The 23,149-nt window shown below is 43.3% G+C and overlaps 1 protein-coding gene across 22 annotated transcripts in view; it reads right to left on the minus strand.

Annotated features, from left to right (window-relative positions):
* The window catches only part of IKZF1 (IKAROS family zinc finger 1), a 71,829-nt gene that overhangs the window by 24,484 nt on the left and 24,196 nt on the right, over positions 1–23,149 (minus strand). For 15 of the 22 annotated variants that reach the window (XM_075142398.1, XM_075142393.1, XM_075142385.1 and 12 more), the window contains one exon: positions 100–159. The exons of the other annotated variants lie outside the window; for them this stretch is intronic. In XM_075142398.1, the coding sequence (XP_074998499.1) occupies positions 100–159 (60 nt within the window). The remainder of the gene's footprint in view (positions 1–99; positions 160–23,149) is intronic. 22 annotated transcript variants of the gene reach the window in all.

Here is a 23,149-nt window from a genome sequence, read left to right on the forward strand (position 1 = left end):
ACATACATTACTGAGAAGTGAAGTGACACAAACAAAAATCATAAAAGTAGGAACTAGATGGAAATGCTCTGTAGTGAGCTGAGTTTACAGTATACTTACGGGAAAAAGATTTGGGAATTATTGCGTGAAAGTCCCTAAAGCCTTCTGCCCCGTATGCAGCTGCAATAAAGAAGGCAAACAGGATGCTGGTTTGTGGTACTGCTAGCAGTAAATGTAAAAGAAGATGGCATTATTGCTGTAAGAGAAATACCCAGGAGGAAGACAGAACTATCGTCACAGAAGCAACACAAACAGTTTAGGATGAAGCAGGAAAGCAGCAGGACAGTTGGCAAGGGAATCCTGACCTGCCCAGAACAGTTCCCATTTGTAAAAATGCCCTTTTCTTCCAAAGCATCCAACAAGTTTTATCATATTTTCTAAATGCATAACCTCTCTTGGGTATTCCCCTTGCTCGCAGGTTAACTCCTACTGAAGTCAAGAGGAACTTTCGCTAAAGTGTCTCAAAAGGGTCAACGGGAGCAGAGCACCTAACAAGCCGTCTCCCACCCCGAGGGAAACCACAGGCCCCTACAGTGCAAGCTTCCTCTCAGGATTTATTTTTTGCCAACGTCTTCTTTGTGTGCCAGAGATCTCTTCTTTATACGTCTTTGTTTCTAGTCACTGCAGATATAAAAAATGAAATTGCATTGTTTTCTTCGCATGCCTGCTGGTCTTATGCAATGGAAGAAGAGGGAGTTCAATTTTATATATATATTATTGTGTATATTGGCACATTTTTTGTTTGTATTTCTAAGGCTTGTCCTCACAATGTATCTACACAAAAGTAGCTGCACAAACACACTATACCCTGCATATTGAGCAGCCACATGCAAATTAACGTGCCATGGGGCACACTGATACAAGTAATGATGGAGTTCATTACTTGACATAAGCAATGATAGGGATATTGATCCAGGCAATCTTCACTAAAGCTCTCTGCAGCTATGCCTCTGGACTGCCGTAGCTGTGCTGCTCAATGAATGTCTCCACGCAGACGAGGACGAGCATCAGGATGCCCTTACAAGTGATCCATTCGGCAGCGCAGCTCACGGCAGGGGCTTGGTTCAGGTGTGGAGCTTACTTTGCCAGTGAGAGCTGATGGATGGTGAGGCCACCCGCTTTGCCCTGGGTCCTCATGGAGATTTTATAGGTCTAATTAACAAACAAAATCTCTTCATATTCAAACTTAGCACTTCTTGCAAACCTGTTTTCCAAATGAAAACTAGTGAAAAAAGCCCCGCTGATGTAGGAGACACAACAGGAGAGAGAAATCGCTCCAGTAGAAATACTAAGGATTTTTTATTAAATCTGAATGAGAAATGGGAAGGCAGGCTATAGAATTTTTTCTTCTGGAGACTTAATCTGAAAATAAAAATCAACAGTGTTTTCTATTTCTTTTGTGAGAGAGGTTCCTGTCCCTCCCTTGCTATAGTGGGGAAAATCATTCCTGGAGCATGGATGATGTCACAGATACCTGGGAATCAGACTTTTCAGATGCACTGATCAAGAACATACTCAGCATGTGTACAGGTTTCTCAAGCAGTTACTCGATACAGTCTTTGTAGAAATAATTTCTGTGCACATCCATGTCTATGTAGACATACATGCAGACATTAATTAGCTCTACAATAATTCATGGTAATAATTTCTCATGCCTCTTCTAACACTGTTAAGACATTACTCATTAATTAATCTACTTCAATTTGGTTGGAGATGACTTTAAAAGGCTCTGTATTTTATTCTCGTTGTACATGTTATTGCAATTCAGGGGAGTTTACTCCAATTCCCCTGTGCAAGGAGTGTGGAGTGCACCAGTGTCACTGAACTGACAGCTCTCCCCCGCTCCCTTTTTACCTACCCAGAGTGTGGAAAAATTACCCAAAAGCAGGGCACTGAGTGGGTCTCTTGTGCTCCCTGAGGTTTACTGGGAGCTTCACTCAGGATTTTCTGAAGAGCATTTGAAATCTATGTTACAAAGCCTGTTCTGTATTCTATGGTTAAAGGTGGTTTATGCAAGTCTTTGGAAAAAAAAAAAAAAAGAATTGACATGTCAAAGGGGAAAGGGGTGATGATATGATTTATCAGTGAAGAGCAGTGTAGCTGGCTCAGCATGAAACTCAGGCTGGGACAGTCGGGAAGGCAGGGTGGAGGGCGAGGTGAAAGAGTCACGCTTCCCTGGAAAGAGTTGAGCAATGTGGAGAGGGAAGGGAGATGTTTTGCAACGAGTGAAAGAGTTGGTAGTGGGGAGAAAGGAGAAACCAAACGGACCTCCTGGGAAACAGGACATGGAGGGTGGCTTTTAAAGGACAGAGAAATAGGCAGATGAAAAAAAAGGCATGTGAAGAATTAGTAATTTGTTTTCCATCCATTGCCAATTTACCTTCTCTTATAGCTATGGGACTCCCTCCCAGATGTAAAATCCTTTCAGTTTTGTGAGACTTTGGCACCGGCACAGGTTTAAGCACCTTGGCCAAAATCCCATTTGGAAGGGGGCATTCACCTCCCAAGTTGTATTCTTCTCCAGTGGGATTTTTAAAGAAGAAAAAAGGAATTTAGAGAGTAATAGAGAAAGATAAATCACACTGAAGCTTCTGGAGCATTTTAACAATAGAGTTCCTTAACTCCTTTTGATTTTTAATGGGATTTGAGCATCTTTAGTACTTTTATCCCAGTAGGACTTAACTGCATCTTGTGGCATGTATCTGCCTTTAAGAAGTTATCCTTCAGCCTTTCTTTGAAGATAACCACTATAAGCTGATTTTTGGTCCATGCAATGTCTTGCTCATACTTTGTAGCCAACAGCAAAGGCAAGACCTCTCTTCAAGTTGCTTCAAATAATTTGGGTGCATGTAATTTTTTTGTTTGAATGGTTCACTTGTTACTCCAAGACAAGTCAGAAGTATTTTGTTGATGTTAATGTTTAAATGGTAGCTTTAAAGTCCAACAAGAGTTTTTAATGAAGGCACCATAACTATTCAAGCAGCAGAGAGATGAAGCTGCAATAATACCTGGCTGATTTAAATAGTGGATTACCACTGTTATGGTGAGGAGGAGAAAACCTTTATCACCATCCCTTCTAACGAATTATAGAAAATGTTGCTAAAAAGGCAGAATAAGATGAAAAAAGCCCATTAGGCCAAAATAAATCACCTCAGCATGCCAACACATGTCCAGGATCTTTTCCTGTTTACATAGGTGCAAAAACCAGAAAACAGAATATTGCCAGCAATTCCGCCTGTTATTTCTGATATAAGACATAACAGCTATTCTGTTTTGTTACAGTGCACCAAATTCTAGCACTTGGCTATGACCTGAAATCCAGACCTTCCCTCTTTTCTTTTTACATCATGGTCATTTACTGTGGCATCAGCTCTGTTCTCACCACATAAGAGCACTGCGGGTGGAGGATTCCATCCTCAGAAATGTAAGGCACACAAGCAAGTTGTTTGTCCACAGAATATTTAAGGAATGAGTATTCACTGACTAGAGTTGACAACAACAAAGACCAATTCTTTAACTTAAATATGCTTCCATTAACAGTATTTTTCCCTTATGAGCTTCGGAAGTGACATGAAGATCATGTAGATGTAAAAAAGGCCAACAAAAGGTCTGGGCAGAGCAACCATAATTGGTTATGCAATGGCCTCAGCTCTTCAGTGAAATTCAGAACACACAACACAACATAGGTGGGACTGATTCACACTAACTAGTTATTTAGCTATAGAAAAAGCAGATGCATCCAAGTGCTCTTAATAATGACTCTTTTGCCCTCTCCTTTCTACATGTAGCACTGCATTGCCCATTAATCAAGCATTTGTGGTGTCTGCGTGTGTAAAATGCTGAAAGTTAGAGGCAGCTCAGAATTGCCTAAAAAGTTAGAGCCTACAATGCAACTTAATTGCTGTGGACAAAAGGGAACACATCAATAAATAAAAGGGACAGTATGCAGCCCGTGTTGCACAGACTGTTATGTGGGGCTTCTGTTAAAACAGGACCCAGCATTCACTGTGTCACAGGACAGAGAGACCACTAGCACAGCGGGAGGTGAACGCCTGAGGCCAGCGAGGCAGCCCAGCGATGTGATGCTGGCACCTTATCGTTTTGCTTGAGAGAGCTGAAGTCTTTACCACAGGCTGCAACATGGCGAAGAGGGGGCAACAGATAAAAATGAAGGCTTCTCAATGACAGGCTCTCAGCTGGTTTTTTAAAGGGAAACAAAAATAACAGAAAGAAGAGTAGTAGCAGGAACTGCTGGGGCACACCTGCAAGTAGAGCAGACTGGTGCCGACGGATAAGGAGATCCTCCCTGCGGGGTCCGTGCTGCCCCTCCTTTGACTCCAAGCGCCAATCAGCCCTTGGCAGCCAATTTCTTCCCTACTCTAATTTTGGCTTTCAATCAAAAATATATTATTCCAGAAACACAGGCGTCCCCAGATAAGCTATCTCCCACGGGACAACTGGTGTGAGGAGCTCCACCCATGTCATCGCCCACAGCTGCCATTTCCTCCCACTGCTGGGAGCCCGGCGGCTGCCCGCGGGGAGGTGCCCGGTGTGCCAGAGCCCGTGCCAGCGCCCGCCGGCATGCACGGCTCGGCTTTAGCTGCAAGGAGCAGGGAGCTGTGCTCACTGCATTACAAAACACATCAATATGGTTTTCCGGGGGCTGCAATGAGATCAAACCATACGGAATGCAAACAAGTGGACAAAACAACCAACAAAGTATGTCCTCTCTAGGTAGAAAAAGTGGCTCTTGCTCCATGGTGCAGACTCCCAGTAACCTCTGGTTAGTTACCTATGGGAATCCTCTAATGCACCAGTAAAAATGGACAGGTTAAAGACAGATTCAAGTAATGCCCCTGAAATCTACTCACACACTTGAAGCTAGGTGCTTTTTATGTATCTTTCTGAATTTGCGTTTCAGCAGGAAATGATCTGTAACCAAGCCAAGGGGCTGATCTTGTTCATATTCATTGTCTTTGTTGTGCTACTCGCTGGTACATTTTGTACTGGATTCAAGTTGTTTTTTCAAAGGACTGTTAACTACCTGGCTGATTGATGTTCATCATCTGAATTACCAGTAAAACTAAGTTTTAAAGGCGAGAGAAAGAGCATTATCAAGAAAAGCCATGCTAAACCTATTTCTCAAGTTCCACATGTACGTGTAACCCATGCTTCCTCTATACGAAGTGCTCTGCATCTTTTACTGGCTGCATGATGGAGAAGCTAAGGGAACTGCTGCAGGCTTGTCGGTAACAGACTTTACTGACACTTTTCTGTTTTGAGAAGTAAGCTGGGAAGATTTTCAAACTGGAGGGAAAGGTTTGCTGACAAACAATGGCAAGAACAGAGCTTCTCATCCTCAACATCTTTTTCTTTTCTGCTTCCATCAGATTTTTTTAATGTGGGCATTAAAGGATGAGGAAGTAGCAAAAGGGCATTTAGCAAGAAATTTTTAAAAAGTAATCTCAAGTAACAATACACAACGGTGAGGTAAAAACACTACCATATATGAGAACATTCCTGGCTCACGCAGGTATATCTGTGTGGATACACGTGCTTATGTGCTGAGTCTGGCACCTGTGAAGCTGCGTTCTCTAGAAATGCTATAGGCACAAATGTTGCTGCTTATGCTCTTCCTCACACAGCAACAGTTACCCAAGAGAAGCAGAGCCTCAGGCATATGATAATCTAACATTTATAAGGCATCCTCCTTCTCTAATCCTTCCACAAAGCGTGCTTTGGTGAAATTCATGGGTGTTAACCTGTCCTCAACTAATGCAACAAAATTCTAGCTAATGGCAGTCGCACGTGGCAGCCTGGGAGAACGTGAAAAGAGTGTGCACTCACAAAGATTAGTGTTTTGGAGAAGAGGAGCGACTACGTTGACATTTAACAGGGAGACCAAAGAAGCTCCTTGCAGGTGGGAGAGAGAGGCGGGTTCTTGCATGAAGCCATGTTGTCATGGCTGGAAGTTGTCCTTACCCTCTAGCCAAAGCAAGGGGTTTAACAAATGCAGAAGTACAAGTAAAGCACAGCTACACACTTAAGGGGATCAGTTACGTACAAATGATGTGAACTGTAGCTAGAAGGGGAATTTGAAGCCTGCCTGACCAAGAGAAAACCTTGTGAAATCTGAACATGTAGAGAGGGTATTGGTCAGACCTGTACCAGCTGAAGGCAGCAGTCGGTACCCCACAGAAGAAAGCTACCGCTTAGGAGCAATTAAGTGTCCTTGAGTCTGCGGTAGGAAGGGAGGACGCAGCTCCTCGGCTTGCCGTACAGCCAGCATGGTGCGGGGGGTGGCACAGGGACAGGCAGGGAGATGAACTGTTTTGTATATTGCTTCAGAGCACCTAAATTTGCCTTGCTCTGAATGCAAAGTTAACCCTTGCAAACCTTCCCCTTTTCACGCTCCAGCTCAATGAGCTGCTTACATGTCTTTAATTTCGTCCCTGGAATGGCACAGCGCTACCCTGGCCCAGGATCAGGCCCTCACAAGTCCACCCATGTGAACATTTAATGTGCTGTGCCTTCACTGTCAGAGAGACGGACGCGGGGACTTTTACCAGGGACAGTTTAGCTATCGTGATGATGTCTTGAGCGCTATTTTATGCAAGTGTCCATAGTTCCTCAGCTGTCAAAGGGTTAGTAGATCTAAAATTAGACCAAGCAGCTGTGTTTAGGTTTGGGGACACAAACCCACCATATGGGTTCTGTGCCAAGGCTGTGCACTGTCAGTCTCCTCTTCTCGAGAAGAGGTTGGAGGATGAAATGGAAAGGAACCTAGACATTTCAGCACTTGAGAGGAATACTTTATGACAGTTTTATCATCTTGCCTACTCAGAAAACAAATTGAAGAGCAGAGTCCTCTGTGTCCCCCTCACCAGACAGCAGGGAAAAAACCCAGGGATACTGAAAGTTTATTTTCGACTAAAGCAGATCAAATGTAGTCATCATTTTATGAGTGAGAAAGTAGATGATGTCTCCCAGGACTGTGCAAAGAAGGTAATCCTGAAGTAGCCTGCTTTAGATCTGTTAATCCTGAGTGCTCAGTTATTTTTCTAGAAGTATCCACCTGAGGCTATTGAAGATTTTTCTTTTTGGGTTGTAGAAATACTGCCAGAACGTTTTGCAATGTAAACTGCTGTTTACCTGATTACAGTGTGCTCAACAGTCCAGTGAAAGGAAATCCTAATCTACATCTTCTGGGGAGGAGGCATAAATTGCTCTACATAAATCCTAAAGAAATTCTCTGAATGTGGACATACCAGATAGCTTCTGAGGAGAAAAATGTCAGGACGAAATTAATTCTTTCCCGCCATGTATTGCAGCCAATGCTTTGCTACGGGGACCTGGAGTACCCCTTCGGCAATCAGTCCTCTGTGCTAAAATGGCAAGAAACACCAAATGATGCTGGGAGATTCTCAAACACTGGATCATTCTGAAAGTCTGCAAACTCAGTTCAGTCCACATTTTTAAAAGACTTCTTGTCTTTCCTCACTTCCTTGGCCACTTTTCATGCCTGCTGTTTACTTGCTTTTACCTCAGGAAAAACAAGCCTTCCTTCCTTTACCTGAACAGAATCCATCCTTAACCATATTAGCACTATGAGAAGTCACCCCTGACATTGGATGCCTCTTCTGTGAGGCATCCAACAATTGCAAAGTTGTATACTGTTTCCTTGGGTCTTTGAACACAATGCTAAGAGAAAAACCTAGACTTCACCAGCTTTCTGCAACAGCTGACTCAAAAAGGAGAGATTATTAAAAAAAAAACAGTTTCTCAGAAAGATGTGGGGAAAAATATGACAGAAGTTCAGGCTAAATAATTTTCTATATGTAAAAGATATTACATCAGGAACAGCATCCTAGCTGAACTTCCTAGCTCACCTAGGTGTGCAAGCACACCTTGAAACTACTGAATTTAGGAGTCCCTATTTTTGTCCTGAAGGATATCTTCAGAATCAGAAAGAAACCGTGCTGCAGAAGGGAACTCCAAGCTGAGGTTTAGTTGGGTTTCTGGTGCAGGTATCATCATGCCTCCAGAGGATAAAGGCCAGTATGGCAATCCACTCCGGCACAGCTTTCTCAAATTCTGAACAAATCTTCAGCAATGCTTAAGGCTGGTGAATGTAAAAGGGTGTTTTAAATTTATTTTACCGCTCTCTTGAACGAGTAATCCGACATTTAAAACTCACTGGAAACACAGTCAAGATCACAATCTTCAAACAGTCACAATCACCATGCTGAGTATCACTATCTTACATCAAAATGCAACCGTTTTCTTAACATGGATAGATCAACAAAGCATGCAAGCCAACACGTTGCTGGCAGAGCTTCAAGGCAAAAGGCTTTCAAAAGAATAGTTGTTTTTAAATTAAACGGTCTCCAATAGCACCACTGTAGACTAAATTGTCTGTAGCCCAATAAGTAGCCCAAATACTAAATAAGTAGCCCAAAATTGACTATTATGAACAGGAGAAACCTACATAACTCAGACCACAGAAATTCTTCCATCAAGGCCTTCATTTCTGGCTGAGGTATAGAAGAGAATAACCTAATATGGTTTAACTAGCTTTCAAATACTGCTTGAACTTCTCTAAACTCTTCCACTCATTTCAATATGCCTACCAATTATTTAACATTTGTCCATCAACAAAAGATTTTTACAAAAGCAACTAATGTTTTGGGGCTCTCCAACTTCAGACACTAATGAAACTAGATTATGAGAAAACAGATCAGCCTGGAAAACACTGATCACAGAGAAATCAGACCACTGTCTCAAGCTTCATATTTGAATTCTGGGCATCCAGTCACCTCTGAAAACCACGACCACCTCTGTTTAGCATGCTCATGCAGGCAGGCATTTGTTAACTCCTCACAAACTCTGTTTGCCATAACTTTTAAGTTGATCAGTGGAGAATTAGTTAACAAAAAGGACATGTATCGGCATATTCTGATTTCAAAGCTCAGAGCTGGTTCAGGCATTGCTTCGCAATCTGCAGCAGAGGGAGACTATCAAACCCTTGTTCCACCGCAGCACTCCACAGACAGCAAGCAACTGTGCGGCAGTGGAGAGCAATTTTGAAATATCTAAATGATTTGGGAGCTTGTCTCCTTGATTTTAGTGGTGTTCAGATTTCTAAGACAACCTGAGCTTCTCATGGGGGGTGGAGAAACAGCAAACCCACACTGAGAACGCTGTTGAACTTGAGTCCAATTGCATCCATAGCTGAGAAACATCACAGCTTCCCCCTTGTCCGGCTTAACAGGAAACCTCTATCTACTGTTCCTCTAACTCCTTCCACAAACACACAGAGCAGTCTGGACATATTACCCATTTCCTCCCAACCCACAGTTGTTTATCTCCTTAGCATCTGTCATGGCCTAGAAGTTTGGAGCAAGTCCTACACCAGTTGCTATCATGTAAATTTAAATCAGTTGAAAGGCTTCTAGGAGACCCCAGACAAAAAAAAAGAAAGAGGAGAGGAGAGGAGAGGAGAGGAGAAGAGAGGAGAGGAGAGAAGAGGAGAGGAGAGGGGAGAGGAGAGGAGAGGAGAGGAGAGGAGAGGAGAGGAGAGGAGAGGAGAGGAGAGGAGAGGAGAGGAGAGGAGAGGAGAGGAGAGGAGAGGAGAGGAGAAAAAGAGCACCTCTAATTAATGGGTGCCCCAGGAAGCAGTTGGAGCAAAGTCTGTGGGAGTGAGTTTTCCCAGCTGCCTGGTATCTCAAGAAGGCTACAGCACCTCCTCATTTTCATCCACGGCATCTTACAAAAATTTACTTCACACACAGACATGGGCACTAAGAATAATTTTTCCTTTGAGGGTTTATTGTTTTTTTCTTTTTTTTTTTTTTATTGAAAGGGCAATGCTGTGAGCTGTGTACAATACAGGCCTAGAGGTCTGCTCAGCCTTCATGTCTCTACAGGCAAGTGCAGAAACACGATAGGGCTATATCTTCTCTGTGGCAGCAGTATTGTGGGAGACCCTTAGACTGGCGTAGATTGCCATCTCTCCTTTGCATTCAAGAACACAGTGATGATTCAATTTGGGATTATCTTAAACTATATGTGGAAAGCCATTATCCTAAGTTCCCAAGCTGGAAACCTTGTGACTTTCTGTCATTTCTCTCCCCTATTTATAAATCTCTCCCTTCTTTTCCTCAGCCTCCTACTCCTGCCTCTCCACCCTGACCTGCTTCTGTGCGCTCCCGGAGGTGAAACCGAACAGCTGCAATTGTGACACTGCAGTTTGTGTGTCATATTGTAACTGGGTTTCCACATCCTCCTCATTCTGTTGTAAAAGCACTCGAAGAGGAAGAAGGGCAAATAATGAAATATAGGAAAGCAGGAAAAGAGGAAGCAGCCGAGAGACAGCAGCCCAACTGAAATGCTAAGAATTATGGAGAAGTGACAGAAAGGGAAGCACAGACCAGGAATTATACTTGGTGGCTTAGCAGAAGAAAAATTTAAAACAAACAAAAAATATATAGGCTTAGCCTTTTCTGCCTCTGCAGCAATCTTCTAGATTACTATTCCTCTCCGACTTTCGCCCACGTGACCTGTATCCCCCTTCACACCTATTTTAAGACAGTTACCAGACTGTGCTGCTCTGTGTGCGGCTGGACTTCACCAAACCTGAACCAACCACCATCCCCCTCCTTATCTTCATATCCACCAAGAGGAGGGACTCCTCAAACCACTCTCAGAAAGAAAAGAGGGAAATCAAACGTAAAGAAAAGGCCTCAAAATGCCTAGCCTCAGGGTGAGAAGGCTTGATTAGGCAATGGTCTTATTTGCTGAAGGCAGCCACGGAGGACAGAGTGATGGAAGAGTACGGAAGGAAATTGGCTAAAGCAGGGCAGGGATTGCCTAACTAGGCAATCCTGCCCGGCTGCCAGCGGATGGAGCAGACAGCTTAGGAAGTCCTTCCACTGAGATCATGTACCGTTCTGTCCCGCTCGTTCAGAACGAAACTTGGCCAGAGCAGAAAGTGTTTGATATTCACATGAAGAATTTTCTCTTCTCCATTTGCAGGCAAAAGAGATACAAAGCAGAACATGAACCTCTTCAAGAATGGAGTGGGATCCAGCTTTTGACACTCTCCCATTTCTCAGGGACTTTTCAGCAAGAATTTGTCTGATAAGGGCTGAGCTGAGTAGAAAGTAAAAACTTGAGAAATGGCCTTCTATAACTATCACAACACTAATAGTTATGCATCCCTTTTGAGTCAAGCTCCAGTCTTTATCTTATCCGGTGGCTAACTGAATTTTGTAGTTTCTCAGGAAGATAGTGGTGAAATCCCGCATGTAAATGAAGACAGGAGTGTTACACAAAGGTGTACTGCGGTATAATTATTTGTTCATCACTGCATGAAAGCTGCCCTGTTGGACGAGCTTATTCAAAACCATTTGTGGCTATTCCCCCACAAAGGAGGCTGTCAGGAGGTGATAAGAAATGGGTATTAGTGAGGCTTCATTTTCTTTGAAACACTCTTGCACAGAGAATATCAACAGGCTCAGCTACTTTCACTACCATTTATCTGTGAATTAGGAAATGTCTTCTGGGCCACTCGATCAGTGTTTAGTTCTTCAGCTAAAGCTAATGTATTTTGGAATGTGGGGAACAGAGGAGAGATTACTTTACTTGCCTAGGAACGAGTTAGCAGTTTCCTCTTGCGAACGGCAACAGTCCCTTAGACATTATGACTGTTGGAGACGTGCACTGCATGTCCCATCCTGCAGCTCTGACTGCTCTTCCATTTCCCTCCAGATACAGCACGGATACCTCTAGTTCACAGTGGCATAGTTTATACACTGCGTTATTTTTCTAGGGATGGCAGGGTGACCAAGCTGTATTATACCGATGTACACATATGTGAGAGGGACTATGACCATTGTGAAGGTTTTGCCTAGCTTGCCATGCCCTACCTATTACAGAGAAGGGCTGGTGTATATTTTGGGTTTGAGGGGCATGACCTGCCTTCTTCTGGCTTTAGTAGTTCTGGTGTGGTTTTAACTTCAGTAGAGCCCCTCTTGATTTAGTTCAGCATTTCCAAAGCCAAAAACCAGTCATGCAGCTGTTCAAGAAACAATGCTATGTCAAGTCAAATGAGTATTGTAAGAGAGAACTTAGCTATGGATGTTCTCAACAGCAAATAAACACAATTTTTGTATTTGATTTTGGATGAGAAATGTCAAGCAAAAGAGGCAGAAATATGATCATTTTCTGGTCAAGCCAGTCATAATGTTACTTACTGTTAAACCAGGACAGCTGGAAACAGCTAAGCATTGGCCTCTACTGCAATCTAGGCCATAAGGAAAGGCATGAGTAGTTTGCTTGGTTAGGGAGCAATACCACAAGGGGATTTTTAGCTGATGTAAACTTGGGAAAAAAGAGAACATTAAATAGCAATAGAAATGGGCAATACTTGGTCCAGAACTATTCTCAGTTTCTCACCAATTATAAACAGTACTCATCTTTTAATAATTCTCTTCGTCACAAGGAATAACCTTCTGCTTCAGCCTATAGACAATTTGATAACAAACAAAATTTTACAGCCTCAAAGAGGGACAGGGCATTGGATGCAGACTGAGGAAATCTAGGTTTAATTCCTAGCTCGGCCACAGACTTCCTGTGTGGCCATGGGAAAGGCACTTAATCCATCATGTGCCCTTACTTCCCTATCTGCACATTTTTCAATTCTTTTTTTAATGGGGATAAGACTTTTTTTTTTTTTTTTCTTCTTCCTAACGGGGAAACTCAAAAGCTATGTTGCTGTCTAGAGTGATTCCTGCATCTGGGTACACGTCTCTCAAGTGTCCTACCACATAAGGTTGGAATCTGGCCATGCACTGGTCACCCTCCTGGCATGTGTCCCACAGAAGGTGACTAGGGACCATGGGACAGGCAGCAGTGGTAGCTCGAGAGGCTGCATCACTTAGGTATTTGTGAAAATGCTACCCATAATCTGTGATGTGTCCCACAGAATTATACAAAGGTAGAATTATTGTCTAGCCTAGTAAACCTCGGCTGCACCCATAAAATACTGGATATCAAGTGCTTGGAGCCCTCAGCCAGCTCTCCCTTATCTGGGATTGCTCAAGGTCAAAAAGTAGGCTTTTTCTTCCTCAGACTAATGGTGCAGAAGCAGGAAAGGAATGATATTTTTCCTCAGGTGGCCTTTTCCCATGCTACCACTCTGTTCCAACAGAGATGTAAAAATCCCAAAGGCAACTATCTGAAGAAAAAAAAGCATAAGCTGTTTAAAATATCCAAACCATTTTTTAATTTCCCGCCACACTGCAGCCAGCATGGCAGAAGTTATCAGTGGTCTGAGAAAGGAAACGAGAGAAGGGCTCAGCCTGTACCTTTTTTGTAGGAAATGACTAAATACTGAAAACAGTGTCATCTCCAGTTCAGCTTCGTAGCACTTCTCATACATGTTCAGTTATGAGGTGTGAAATCTCATTCCAAAAACAAATTGCTACAGTATTATTTTTGTAATGCAAAAGATCTTCAGAAACATCTCAGCAAAAAGAAAAGCCTGGACAAGAGTATGGATTTGACCCCCTGAAATTTGGGCTTATATCCCAACCTTATCCTCAGCTGCCCACCCTCCTAGGACCAGCCTCGCTCACTGCTCTGTCACGCCGGCAGCAGGCTGTAATTCCACTCATTGCACTGGCATGACCCAAATCAGCCTGTACAACTCAGCATGGAGCTGGAGATCAGCCCTCCCCTTTTTCCAAAAGTCCAAATGATACCGTGAATTGCTCCTCTGTACTAAGATCTAGACTAATTAGAAGTCAGGCAATTAATTATTTCCTGATTCCCAAAGTGATCTAATCATTTGCTGCCAATATTTATTTTATTTCCTCATGTACCATCACCAAATCCTTCATTTATTTATGTTTACCTGTTTTATATTTTTTTATCTCACTTTTCAAGCTAAAGAGATACATTGTTTAAAACAAAGCTGAGTACTTTGAACCAAACCAATCCCACTGCACCCTGGAAGAACACACAAGACTATTTTGCTGCAGCTATTAGAAAAATTTGCTCTCTGGTCTCCAGAATACTATTTATGGTTTAGATTCCACAGCACAATTGATTACATCTCATTGTGCCCTACCTCACACTTACCTTGGCTAGGAATTGTAAGGCTTAATTAATCAATCATGTATATATAGCCTTAATTAGATTGTAAGGTCTTTGGGGTGTGTTGGTGGTGTTTGTGCAGTGTCTAGAGCCACAGGGCTCTGTTCCTTTTCCAGGAACCCTGTGCCACAACACAAATTCATAGGTAAAAACAACAAAACAATTGGAGAGGAATGACAGTAGAAACACCTAAAGCTTAACTCAATCCGCTTCCCAGTCTTACATAAACACTAAGAGCTAATACGGACAGAGGACACGCAATTATACGCAACTAGAACAAGATCTGTGCTGTGAAAACTGGCACCAGGCATTCAGAGAGTGATCAAAACGTGGCTTCCAATAAGGGTTGATGATCTGTTCAGACCATCAGCATTGGCGTTTCCTGCCCTCTCAGCATTTATGGAATATTTGAAAGTGTCCAGCAGGCAAAGTTTCTGTCAAACTTCGTTTCTGCTCCTAGTCACGTGTCCTAGACATTGTAAATGTCTCTTACTTGGAGGCATCCTTCTGTTGCTTTTTAAAGCATCTGCCCAGTTTATGTTTAAAGCACTTTTCAAATATTGCAAAGGAACAGACATTGCTTTGCATTTTTACCAAACATGAAGGATTCTAAGCGTAGAAACACCCAAATATGTGTGCTAATGTGCTATTACACATTAGGAAACCTTCTTCTTTCCCATGAACTACCAAGTTGCAACTCCTTGTTGCTACCAAGCCAGAGAGAGTGCATCAGTACTACTCAGTCCAGAATTCATAATGCACCTAAATTTCATACTAACACCCAGACAGTGTGGCTGGACTAAGAGTGAGGCAAATGGAAAGTGTGAAAAATCTTCCCCATTAAAATGCTAAGCAGCTCTACAAAAGTTGCTGTTTCTTACTAGCTAAAGTAAACTTTGATATTTGTGCCGTGGCCGTGCTGCACTGTGGAGTATAGTGTGAGGTCAAGAAAGCAAATGAAATCTTGCTAACATCACCACCTAGGAACACATACATCTGGAAACTCTGGAAATACAGTTTGGACTACTGGGTTTTATAGGGTGAACCAGGTCACGACCAGGCAAGTTTGTCAGAGGCTGCAGCAAGTGTGCAGACTTGGTCTTCAGAAAATTAACCTTTACCTGATAAACTGGTCAGCAACCAACGACAAAAATATGGGACTGATGAATGATGCTTTGTTCGTTTGGAGGAGAGCATCTCAAGGAAAGTTGCTTCTGCCTTGTCCAACACAAAAAGACAAAATCATGCTGGCTGAATATTTCTGAGCACATAAGCCACTCAAATCCCAGCGATCCCAGTATCCTACTGGCAGGCCTGTGGACTCTTGGAAACTGTTGGACATCAGGATTGTCACTTGCATCAGAGCAGTGCCAAGAGCTCTCCTTGCCGCCAGGACAAACGAAGCACAGCTCATCCACAGCTTCAAATTCCTTTACCTCAAAGGCACCACGGAGTCCCAGCGAAGCTGATGTAAGCCACAGAGTCATGCCTTCGGGGTAATGTGCTTCTCAAGCGTTCATAGAAGAGAACGTTAAAAGTTTCATTTTCCGTTGTCATCTTTTTTATCGAATGAATGTGCAGCGGCTGTTAGTAGTGCAGGACCGTGGCATGCTGCAGCAAAGCTTCCCAGCAAGTCTTGTGAAATTTGTTTCTGCTGATGCAAATGTGCTATTTGCTAGAGCTCCCCATTGCTATCTGATGAACTCCCATCCTATGCCTGAATGTGAAAAACACAACCCACAGCCCAGAATATGTGGATCACTGTGTTCTCAGGAAGTATGCAACTAATATAACTATTTGTGCTCTGTCTCACTGAGGGTAAAAAAGAGGGGTGAAAAAAACACCATTGCACCGCAAACACCAGTCCTCACACAGGAAGGCTGGGGACTGCATTTTGCTCAACCAGCCTGGCCTTTGTGAGGGGTTATATTTTGCATTCAGCTGTAGCTACCCGAGACGTGCATAAGGAGATTCCCTGAATATGACTTCGCTTTCCGGGACAGGAGAGCAGAAGGGTCCATCACTACATCTGTTACAGTGGTTCTTTTAATCATGCTTTTGTATTCGTTAGCTCACTTAGCTACTGAAACATCTCTAAGAAAGTTACCAAGTTAGGCACGCATCAGCTTTTAGTGGAAAGCTGTATCTCAAATGAGAGACATAAGATATTATATCTGCACTTCCCATTAGATTATTTCAATATGTCAGCCATCTATCCCTCTGCTGTGAGGATCAGACACCCCCAAAGCTTCACTGTGCAATTCTAAATTTGGTATAGGACTGTAAAAGAATCTTCTAGAAAAAAACATTTCATCAACGTATCCCTCACTCTTCATTAGAGACCTTACCTGAATAACACTGTAAGAAATTAAGCAAATAAAACATCCGAACGCGGGAAGGAGTAGCACTTATGAACTGCGGGGGAGGATCTCAAGAGCCCATGTATCCCTCCACTGCTGTGCCAGCAGCGGCAGGCAGGAGAGCCTCTCCGGGGCATCACCTCAGGCGAGGAACGCCAGTGGGAAGGATTGACAGGGGGTGCATGTCTCTCTCTCCTTTCCCCAACTCCCCCTTTCTTCATGAACTCCTTGGTGGTCCTTTTAGTACCATGACCCCGTCTGCCTTCACAGCCGCCTCGGCCCGGCAGCTCTACACAGACTGTAAAAGCCACAACGGGTACAAGTGGGTCTTCCTCAGCTGCTGCCCACTTCCCAAATGGAATTTACATTTAGGTTTCTTATAGGGATACAGAAAAATTAGCAGGAACTAACCTTTTCCTCTTTTAGGTTTGAAAAAAAATATTTTAATGACATGTGCTTATTTTGCAGAGTATATGTTTGATAGGTCTTTTCTTTCCCTCTTAAAAAGAATGAAACGCTTAGCTTTCAAGATAAATGCTCTTTTGCATACGTGTGCTGTTTTTTAGTTTTTTACACAGACATATACACAGAGGAATTTGACTTTGCAGGCACACAATTTTATGTGTGCTGACAGACATATCTTTGTATGTACATGAGTGTATGTGTGTGCATTTACACATGTAAAAGAGATAAAATTGAATAAATGGCTCCTGTTGGCTGGAAAATACATTGTCATTTCAAACTTCAATGGGAGTATTAAAGAGAAGAAATGAATTACAAAAAGTTTTAGAAATGAAAAATATTTTTGCATTGCATCCTTAACACCAAGGGCTAAATCATGCATTGTATAAATCAATCTCTTTCATGGCACATAGGAAAGAGCTTATTAGCAATGATTACACTGTATAGTGAATGTACAGACTCATTAATGTGTAATTACAGAATAAACAATATCAGACTTCTCTAGTCTGTTTTGCGAGGAGAAAAAAAATTCCATTTAACACCATGATAAGATACCAATTTTACTAGGATCTACTAGCAATGTGATGGTAAGATTAAACATATGTGTTGCTACACCATAGGTAATGCCTCATTACCATTATTCCTTCCTCGTCTTTTACATGTGTTGGCTCCAAAGCCACTGAAGTGTTTTGCTAGCACGAATATCATTTCTCATTTTTATTTCTACTTGCCATCATGTGGACAAATGGGCAGGAAGCTCAACCCCTCCCCAGAAAAGCCTAGTTCCCATTTGACTTATAGATAAATTGTTGTAGGCCCACATCTGCAGCAGCAGAAGTCCCAGCAACCACGCTGGCCATCAGGGCTTCCCCACCTCCCCTCTAACGTCCAGTGATGGGAGGTGCCAGTTACAAAATGATTTAGATTCTGGGAGGAAAAAGGACGAACGCGGACTCAGAAAGGAAGGTGCCATGTCAGTGTGGAAGGGGTGTTCTCACCTCTTCACCCATGGCTTCAGCCTGGGGAAACCAAGAGGGATGCTCTGCTCAGGAGAGACAGAGACATTCACAGCCTGAATTGTGAATTCTCCCCGCAGCTGGGGCGATCATGGACAACTCGACACTTCCCTTGGCCACATAGGTGTTTCTTTCCCTTTGCAAATCTGGGCACAAAAACCAAGCAGTGGGTCTCAGTCCACCCCGCAATAAGGCAAATATAAATTTTTCATAGCGAATTCTGTATGTGCATGTATTGTTCTCCCCTGAAAATAAATTCTCATATGGGAAGACTCAGAAAGATATCTCCGAAACCCAGATGCAGCGTGAGGGGTGCAGAAACGGCAGTGTTCCCTAGCTGGCAGTCACCACTTCGGTGCTAATGAAACCATCCTGCTTCAACACCAACCACTGCCACCACTTCCGAGCATTGCAACATATATTCACAGCAGGAAAAAACAGGCTCAGTAACTCAGTCCGTATAATGCTGAGGTGCACAGTACTGTGAATGAGAAGGGACTGATCTCCTTCCAAAAAAACCCTAAGCTGTCATGAAAAATCAGAACGCAAAGCTCTCAGCTTAGACAAAAACCAAAACACAAAAACCACCAAAGATTTGGGAAGTTCAAATCCATAGCGGGGATGTTGGCTGATCACAGCTTCTTACAAATACGTTACTTAATCAGCAGGGAGGGCAAAATCATGTGCAGATATTCTCTGTTATATGAAGGAGTTAGCAATTCCTTTTAAAGCTCTCGATTTTATTTTTTTTTAAAGGAGGGGTCAGGGAGCAGGCGAGTTCTTATGTCGTTCCATAAAATAATCTAGAAGTTACTGAAAACTCTGGTAAGAGCCACTTCCTCAGAAGTAATTTTTCCAGGGTAAAAAAAAATGGCTTATGTGAAAGTTCTCCTTACTCTTCAGTCTCTTCTCTTTTTTTTTCTCTTTAAACTCTGATATGTGGCTTGGAAGAGTGGAAGTCAATTCATTCTGTCACATTTCTCCACTTTTGCTACATTTATTACACTTCTTAAATGAGATAATTTTGGACTATTTTGGGGGGAGGAGAAATGGGGGAAATGGAAGGTGAAAACCAAAGAGCAAAACATGGACCTTAACTTTTTTTTTTGGATCAGCCCTGTTTTGGTTGGAAATTGAGAGTAATTCTGTGTTTGCTCTACATTTACTAATTCTCTGCAAGCCTTCAATGGGGTTCTTAATCCCATTCTTAGGTATGGATTTTGGCATGTTAGGTTTGAAATCTTATTTATATCAAAGGAGTAGGAGTTACTCACTTCCAAAAATCCCATTTGGTGCCTGTGGTGTTACTATGGCTGATGGTACGATAGATTAGATACCTTCTTGGGATCTCTTCTTATGCCTATAACTTAGACACATAAATGCTTCTTGGACACACGTCCGTAAACTGCAATGGATACAAGAACTAGGCACTATTCCTAACTTAAAAAATGTGTAAAAACCAAAGAAAGAGAAGGACACACCAAATGGGTTACTTTACTAGGAATTACATTCCCTTCGTGTGCACCTTTGCAACACAGAATTCACTTACAGGGGAGGGAGAGAGCAGCAGAAAGTGTCTCACATTGCAGGCTGCAGGTCTATCCTGCTTTTGGGCTGCTGCTCACTTGTTCAGGGAGGCAGCTAGATGAGGCAGGACAGAGTTTCCAACAAGCTGTCTCTGGAGGCCAAAATCCTGGGGTGCTGGCTGCTCCACTATCACAAGTTAACAGCTTGTTGTGGTCACACTTCTTCACCATAAATGACACACTGAGGGTGAGCCTGCACTGGCTGCTATGGCATACCTACCTACTGCACGTGGGGCAAAGTTTTTTTCTGGAGAGACCATCTTTTGAGGCTTCAAGAAATCTCACGTAGTGAGCTCAATGAGAAAGTTTCAGGGACAAATCTCTGTCCTGCTGCAATGAGTGGCTTTAGGACTACAGCTCCAAAAAGAGCTCCCTCCATCCCCCGCTCTTTACCCAGTTCTACACTGGGGAAACCTGTGGTGGCATGGCCACACTGTAAATCCTTCTCTGCAAATCTCTAATGCAGGGATGTAGCCACAGTGACACTGTGTTTGCACATTTTGTTGTGGGACAGAGCCTGGGGAGCTCGCACCTGAGGGGAGAGCGTTACCGCAGGTCCTCTGCAGCCAGAAACCGTCTCCTCCCAGGGAGGCACCAGAGCAGGAGTTGAAATTAGAGAAATGTGAGGAAAGGCTGAACAAAATCAAAACAGCAGCTTGTTCCAAAACGGCGCCTCTGGAGGCAGGTGGTCCCTATACTGTGCCTCAGTCCAGCGGTTAAGCTTTTCGCTCAGGGTGCACTCCTGAAGAGCACTCAGGTTGAACGAGAACTTGCTCAAGGGAAAAAGCAAGCCTACAAGAAAGAGCAAGCAAGAAATAATACAGAATAGAGGGATGGCTGCTGTTGGGAGGTCCATCCAACCTTCTGATGCAGAGTCATTCCCTTAAAATAACCTGAGGTTTAGCAAGCTGCAGTTATAGAGGTCCTCCCCAACTTAAAATATGCCCCCCTTCCAGCCAGAGCCCTGTATTTCTGAGTTGTGCTGCAGCCACGGCTGAGATCCTGATAGATAATTTTAACTCCCGAGCTAGAATGGGGCTTATCTCTGAGGCACATCTCTTCTGCTCAGATAAAGACAACTTCCTCTAACTGCAGATTAGATCAGCAGGCTCAGTATCCGTACCTAAAAGCCACACAGCTAAACATACTGCACCTCTCCAGTTCAAACAATGCTTGCCGCTTTCTCAACGCTGAAGAAACAAACTCGCACAGCTCCCAGGCTTTCCCTAGCTTTTGCACTAGTGTTCCTCTCTGAAAACATAGCAGTACCCAGCAGGCACTCATAAAATTGGCCACAGTTCCACAAGCTACACAGCTCTGGAGAAATAAGGGAAAAAAACGTCGCTTCACCACCCACTGCAACGTCATGTTGCCACACAGTGGCAACAGAAACCATACTTCTACCAAATGGGCCAGGAGTGGAAAAACTCGTCGCAAAACTAAGTAGAAATCACTGGAAAAAGTACAACTTAGGATCAATTCTGTTGTCAAGGATTTGATTTTATCACTCGCTCCGGTTGCATCAGAGGACAAATTTTTACGGGCCTGCTTACACAGTGGCTCTGCCCCGGCTTTGCACGGGCTGAGTTAACTGCACTAATACAGCGCAGCCTATGCTGGGATTGCGGCAGCTCTCCTTTCCAGACTGGCTCACCCTCCCTTCAAGAAACTACTTGCAAGTTTGTTTTGAAAATGGTCACCCTCCATTACTTGCAGCAAGCATTTTTAAATTTGATAAAGGAATTTGCCTTCAGTAAGAGGGCTGTTCTTCACTGGCCTTGTGAAAATCCGTGCATATTTTGCTAAGTCCTAAGTCATTACATTGAGCACAGCTTGTCTCTGGCAGTGTGGCTAATTCCTCAGCTTCACAACGGCCCCGTATACCTGGGTCTTCTGCACCTCACTCTAGCATACTGTTTTACCCTATGGAAAACATACCTTTGAAGGCTGGTATATACCATATATCCCATACAGCATATAAAGGCATTCATGAAATTTGCCTTCTCTCACTAAACCAGCTTCATCTTACTCTATACAAATTCCCAGAAGAGTTTTGCATACAAAATGAAAATAACCCTGACACAAATATCTCCTGTGTTCCCCTTAAAAACAGGTATGTCATACTGGCAGGGTCTCAGAGCATGCAATACCAGTCCATACTGGGGACTGGTACTTTGGGGCTACAAATAGGGGCTTCAGACCAAACAAGAGGGGAGATTCCCAACTTCCCTATTTTTAAAAGTTCCTAAAATATTTTAGTTACAAGTTTTTCAATTCCTTCAGAAGCCTCCTCAGTTGGACTTTCAAGCCCTGTTTCATTGTGGAGGGTTAAAGACAATTTTTAAAGCTCCCCAAACCATCTTGAAAAAAATTTTCTCTCTGCTCTCAGAGCCAGTAGGGCTACATCAGGTAAGACAGCAATTATCAGCAATTATTTACAAAGGCTCATCAGCTCCTAGGCACTTTCATACCTCTGAGCAACAGAGATGTCCATCTGAAACCTGAGCAAGTAAAACACATTACACAGCCCTCCAGGTTACTTTAGTTCTCTGAATGATTACGTGCACACGTGCACACATGCCACACGTGCATTTTATTACTCATACACACACACTGCCTTCACAGCCACTGAATTCCTACAGGAGGAGCGCATAAAGACGTTTAGTTCTGGCAGTCTTTTTCCTCAGCCCCTTTCCCTGCCCTACAGAAGTGCCGGGGCAGCAGAGAGCTGGACCTGTCTCAAGCAACAGGACTGATTTTGCAAGCTGGGGTGGGGCACTTCCCCTTTTGGCTTTTCTCCCTTCTCCCCTCTGTCTGCAGCCTTTCCACACTTCTACTCTGCCTCCACCCAGCTCTGTGTGAGTTGCAGCAGATTGATGTAATGGCAAGCTGTTGTGGTTGGGCTGGTGGCCCCTCAGCAATGCTTGTGTCCGTGCTCTCAAATGCTTGAGCTCCTTTTAAGGAAATAAAGCACTGAAGCAGCTCAGAGTGAGGACAGTAACTAGCTACTCATGCAGGTTACCACCTCTGAATGCCCATGGCCGGGAGGGAAGACCCCAGGATGCGAAGGCAATGCCAGGTTCCCAGTGATGCCAGGCACCGAGACTCTGCAGCTACACCGGCTTCTGCTTCAGTAACAGGGTTGTGGGCGGGAGGTAACATCAGTCACTTGACATTTCTCACTGGCGGAGAAAAATGTCAAAAAGCTCTTTCCTTTTAACATGTCTTCCCATACTAGTGTTCTTTATTTTAAACAAACAGAATTTCTAACTTCATATAAATCTCATCTGTCTTCTATTGATGTCTAGGATCACCTTGACTTGTTACTTTGGGCATCTTCTGTCAGTTGTCCAACAGTTTCAACCCAATTTTATGAGATGAGTTCTCCCCACCTCTTCCTCTCAGAAGAATATCTGTATGCATTATATATTCCAGGTCCAGACTGTAATCTGTGACTACGGTGGTGATCACTTTTTTCAGTGAGAAACCCTTGACTTCTGTGTTGGAAGTCTAAATGTTCATCTTCAGC

This window comes from Calonectris borealis, chromosome 2, assembly GCF_964195595.1.
Source record: "Calonectris borealis chromosome 2, bCalBor7.hap1.2, whole genome shotgun sequence".
NCBI classification, from domain to species: Eukaryota; Metazoa; Chordata; class Aves; order Procellariiformes; family Procellariidae; genus Calonectris; species Calonectris borealis.